Source organism: Pterocles gutturalis, unplaced genomic scaffold (assembly GCF_000699245.1).
Source record: "Pterocles gutturalis isolate BGI_N339 unplaced genomic scaffold, ASM69924v1 scaffold15222, whole genome shotgun sequence".
Taxonomy (NCBI): Eukaryota; Metazoa; Chordata; class Aves; order Pterocliformes; family Pteroclidae; genus Pterocles; species Pterocles gutturalis.
Genome location: NW_010113033.1, coordinates 3,876 through 9,519, shown reverse-complemented (window position 1 = coordinate 9,519; position 5,644 = coordinate 3,876). Strand labels below are relative to the sequence as shown.

Genomic DNA, 5,644 nt, shown 5'->3' with positions numbered 1-5,644 from the left:
TGTCAACTTTACTGATAGTAGTAATAAAGCTAGAATTACCTAGGCAATAAGAATATATAAATACACACAAATGTACCATTAAAAATTTTAATCCTCCAGATACTTAAAAATAACGAGTGCGCTGCTTTTAAGAAATATGAGTAGCTGTTTTGGGTATTCAGACCAGTAACATATATTGTACAAATTAAAGAAAAATAATTTAGACTTACACAACCTTTTAGCTAGCTCAGGCGCCAGCAGCAGTCTGGATACAACAACACGTAACAGCTAACTTCTCCTGCTTCTGTAACATACCACTACAGAATTATGTATGGAACCAACAAACATACATATACACTAACCGCTGGGAGAAAAACCCCCAAAACCAACAACATAAGCTTACAGACTAGGCTTAAGTTAGCTAAAATAAAGAGACATTCTTTAAGAACAACTGCTACTTCTGTTTGAAGCTGGTAAATATGAAATAAAGTAACTAGGATTTTCATGTGTAAAGGCAATTTGGGGGTTAGCATTTCAGAAAAAAAAGGTTAGAAGTTACAGTGGACAGAACCAAACACAAGTCTGTACATTGGTATAACAAGTCACGTTCTTTACTTTTCAGCTCCTGAGCAGAACTGCATTACAACTGCTCTGTCAAGCAAATAACTAAACATACCTTTGGAAACTCCACTTTAACACAGGTTATCATCACAATCTAGACAGCTGTGGGTGGGTTTGCATTTTGTGATGCTTTTTTTGGTTTTTTTTTTTTTTTCTTCTGTTCAGCATACTGGTTTTTGTGGGTGGTTTTTTTTTTTTGCATGTGAGGCAACTTCTCATTAAACTTTTGATTAAATATGCTCTAACCCACCAGTGATGTGTTAGGTAACTCAATCTCTGCTCTGAACAAAAGACAGGACAGCTTATGTAGAGATAACATCCCCGAAGCAGCATTTTATTTTATTCATTTAATTCCAAAACATTTAATTTAGAAGTCTGACATCTTGGTCATCCATCTTAACATGGGCTAATATTGACATAGTGTTGTCAGAATACACAGACAACTAAACAGCCAGAGTTTACAAAAAATAAATTCATGATTCTTCAAAACAACTGCAAAAGGTTACAAGTATCAAAACTCTCAGGTAGATGCACTGCATTAAAAGAACCTGTGCACATAAATTAGAGGCAAAAAATCAAATTGCTACAGAAACCTCACATTTCAAACAGATTATTGTAAATTGATGAACAGGGCTGTCATTTCACATCAGCTTAAATGTTTTCATTGAAAAAAAAATTGGGGTGGCTAATTTACTTTGCATGCACAAAATGTACTGCTTAACAGAACTGTCAGCTCATTTCAAATGGAAAAAAAATTAACTGGAATCTAATTATCTTCAATCACTTTTCATTATTCTTTCCCATATTTTCCAATCAACAGGCAAACTACAAATGCCTTATTTACTATGCATCTTTCTGCATTGCTCAAGTGCAACTAAGATAAATAGGGCCAATAAACCAATCAATCCATCAATGCCCATGAAGACTCATCTGAAACTGCTTCTTGACAAAGTGGACAGCAGATCTGAACAGCTGTACAATACAGATATGCTTAGCACTAGATATTTAGTGTGACTGTGGCAAGGAAATATTGGTGATGACGGGGATGGTGAAGTGGATGAAAGAGGAATCAGAGGAAAGCTTTTTAATTATTGCCCTCTCCTGCTTCTTCATCTTGCTGATCACTCGTCCACAGAGTGAGGTTATCTCGAAGTAACTGCATGATGAGAGTGGAGTCCTTGTAGGAATCCTCATTTAGTGTGTCCAGCTCTGCTATGGCATCATCAAAGGCTTGTTTGGCTAAAAGGCAGGCCTGCTCAGGAGCATTCTGGATTTCATAGTAGAACACGGAGAAATTGAGTGCCAGCCCAAGCCGAATTGGGTGAGTGGGCTGCATGTGCTCTTTGCTGATTTCAAAAGCCTCTTTATAGGCAGCTTCTGAGGCTTCCACGACGCTGTTCTTCTTCTCTCCAGCAGCAACTTCTGCCAAATAGCGGTAGTAATCCCCTTTCATTTTCAGATAAAAGACCTTGCTCTCATACTGGAAGTCATTGCAGTTCTTGATCAAGTATTTATCTAGGAGAGCCAAAACATCATTGCAGACTGTCTCAAGCTCCTTTTCTATCTTCTCCCTATAGGCTTTAACCTTCTCCAGCTTCTTCTCATTCCCATCTGCCATAGTCTTCTGCTCTATGCTGCTGATGACACGCCAGGAAGATCGTCTCGCTCCAACTACATTCTTGTAGGCTACAGACAGCAGGTTTCTATCCTCATTTGACAGAGGCTCATTCAGTTCAGTTACCTGAAAAGACAGACAAAGATCAAATTTAAAGAGCTCGTCTTAGAGAAGAGCATGCAAACTTCCTTCAGCACTTCCATCATAAAGTGCAAGATTCAAAATCCCTTCAAGATCCCAAAAATTCCCTCTAGACAGGGCTCAATTTGTAATGCTGAAAGTTCAAAACTGTTTCTGCAGTCAAGACTTAAAAGAGCAAAAAGCCCACAATTCTGTTGTAACAGAACAAGTATTAAGAAGCCACTGCAAGGCACATTCACTGAATAAAAGTGAGTCAGGCTTGAGTAATGGAGAAACATTCACAGAAGGAAGACACGGATTTTTTTAGGAAATCTTTGCTATAATTATGCAGACTACACACTTAGCAATGAATTTAAATGTACCTAGAATATCAGGTTTATGAATGTGGAACACAGTACAGACACTGGAAAGTGGTGCAGTTCTTGCATTTCTTTCCCCTGCTGTTTTCTCTCATTCGACCGCAGAGATGGAAGTGCTGCAGATTAAGCTCTGCATGGTACAAACGGAATTAGTGTTTCAAAGTATCTTTCAGTTACTTAGTGAGCAACTATACAGTGTAATTCAAAAGTTATCCTGATTTCTGCTAACTGGTGGCTGCAGAGAAATTTCAGGGATAGGACATCAGAGAAACTACAGAGAAATAGAACAGGAAATCAAGAAAAAAAGCCATGATCCTCTCCAAATTCCTACCACAAAAAGTTGAGATAGAGGAATCTCAACAAGAGGAAGCTGAGATATACTTCTAATACTATATTTAGGCCTATTTCACTTGCTTTGTTAGTTTAGGGAATAAAACATCTCAGCTTTATGGTCACTTGAAGTTTTTCTACTTCTGCCAATTTACAAACATAAAATTAAACTTAGAGGAATTAGGATGAAAAATGTAACTCCACTACTTTAAGCATACTGCATTAACTGCACTAAAAGAAGTCACTACAATTATACGGATATGTACTTTGGTGAAAAAGTAAACTTGTCCTTGCTCAGACAGTGCAACAGTCATTAAGTGTGTCTTTAAAAATGTGCATATTTACACTGCTTGTCAGGCCCAGAATGTTTGCAACCAGATACTTACATACTCCAAACAATTACGTCACAAATATTTACACTATTCTGAGACTGCTGGTATAGCCAGTGAACCATCCAATAAATGCGCCATCTTTTCAAGTCTAAAAAATAATTTCTAAAAACTGTAACTGTTAGAGTAAGAGCTTACTTTCAAATTTATGTTTTGTTCTTAAAACATTCTAAGTCAATATTTTATCTCCAAAACGGCTTTTCCCCACAGCTCAGGAACACAAACTCCCGAAGGACACTGCTCTGCCTGGCCTAATACAATTAGAAACAATCTACAGAGGGTGCAATGCACAGGAATCAACTCTCATATCTTCGTAATCTTCTTCACAGCTTCCACTCTAACATCCTCCCAACAATCCCTCCCTCAACCACCTCTACTACAACCCACCTACATCATCTTCTCTAGTAAAGATACTAACTCCCTCAAGATGTAAGGGCTCAACTAAGAACTTTTTATTCCTTACAGTCTATTAGGACAGCATTTGCTTTTACAAAAATAAAATAAATCCAGCAAACAAGATTAATATTCACTTGGTCATTTCTCCACTGATGGAAGACTTTGCTTAAAAGTTCACTGCAAGTTCTCAAACACAGTGGTTGACTTAAAGGAGTCAGTAATATTTTGCTAAAACTTAAACATCATTTAATTACACAAATAATTTTTTCCCACACCTGTGCTCATTATCTTTACAGTATTCAAAAGAAAAATAGAAAAAAAAAACTTGATCTGTTAATGTACTACCGAGCTATATTAAAATAAAAACCGAGTATGGAAAAGTATACAAGACCTAAAAATTACTGAGGATGAGACATCGTGAGGCAGGAAAACAGTTACAGAAATACCACCTCTTGGCTTTGCAGTCCAGACTACGTACAAAAGAAACTACTATGAAATTGCAACCACAGCTATCCTAATTCTTCACCTGATACATCAACTCCATTTTTCGCTTCATCCTCCACTTACCGTGTCTCATCTTTACCCTCAGCTAATTGCTACCTTCATGTTCACCCCCTTCCTTCTGCTTTGAACTAAATATCCTCCTAAATGCTGCTATTTATGTATTCAATAACTGGGGGGGGGGGAAGCAGTCATTCTAAACCTTCTTAGAATTATTTCTACCTCCTTAGGGTAGTTGCTTACAATTTCTAATATAAACTTTTAGAGACAGATGCCTTAACAGCCCTAACAGTCAGATGGCACGGCATTACGATTCCACAATACAGTTCTTCAGAGCTGGTATAAAATATAATTAGTTTCAAAAAAAGACCACCACCAGAAGTTAAACTGAGAAAGCAACTTATTTTTCCTTTGTTTCTTCAAGTTTGCTACATTTTCAAAGCATTCATATTTCATCATTCATTCTATGACATTTATATTTCATCAGTTTTAAAAATTATGGAAGTAAGATTTTTGCACTGTATCAAAGGAATTAAATTTTGCAATACAAAAATAAATCTTTTAGATTTTTTCAAGCCATTGAAAATGGCTGGAAAAAGTAATTTCTCAGCAGCCACTGTAACAGATAGAACACATCATAGCCAGAAGACTACATACAGCACTGCCACCTCAACCCACAAAGTTAATTACTTTTTTTGATAAGGTACAGTTAAAACATCAATGCCATGTCATTCGAGGGCATAATTTATAGCCCCTGGCAGATCCTGTTAATCTAGAAACCGCTAACCACTTTCAAAGAAAGCAGCATCTGATGTGGAGCACGGGAACTCAGCGTAACAAACAAGTAGTTTCACACTAGTTATTCTTTTGTGGCAGAAGTGCCCAACACTCAGAGCAAAGCTCATTCCTGTCTAGTGTCACTTTTCAACATGCTTCAGCATGTCAGTCTCATTTCCCTCCCCCTAATTTTTATTTCATTAGTCCTGAACTATTTCCTTCTCATTTTGAAGGTGGTGATTTCGGAGAGGGAAATGGAAATTATCCCCCATCCTAGCTAAAAAAAATGCTGAAACTTTTTGTAGATACATCTAGAAATCACATCTGCCTCCCTGGTGTAATAGCTACATTACAAGGAGCTAGACTCAAAGGAAAGCATGTGACCTTTATGGAGCTATCTACCATTTTACCTATTTCAGATACATTAGCAAAGTTGATAAAACCAGACATGCTTCTCTTCACATGTGGGGATGATGCAGAGAAAAAGAAAACTTGAAATGCTGAAGGAAATTTATTTGTTCCCATCTTCCATTGTA

General features: G+C 37.1%; 1 protein-coding gene across 1 annotated transcript; it reads right to left on the bottom strand.

Moving 5' to 3' along the window:
• Positions 1–907: 907 nt before the first annotated feature.
• YWHAH (tyrosine 3-monooxygenase/tryptophan 5-monooxygenase activation protein, eta) lies at positions 908–2,421 on the bottom strand. Its single transcript, XM_010074300.1, has 2 exons — positions 2,401–2,421; positions 908–2,341 (listed from the first exon to the last, which is right to left on the bottom strand). Exons 1-2 carry the CDS (start codon positions 2,419–2,421, stop codon positions 1,685–1,687), a joined length of 678 nt encoding a protein of 225 aa, XP_010072602.1. The 3' UTR covers positions 908–1,684.
• Between the last annotated feature and the right edge of the window lie 3,223 nt (positions 2,422–5,644).

Bases quoted from the DNA above. Each gene is read 5' to 3' on its own strand.
- YWHAH (XM_010074300.1), bottom strand. From the start codon at position 2,421: ATGATGGAAGTGCTGAAGGAA. The intron at 2,342-2,400 runs GTTTGCATGCTC...CTGTCTTTTCAG, and splicing joins TGATGGAAGTGCTGAAGGAA to GTAACTGAACTGAATGAGCC.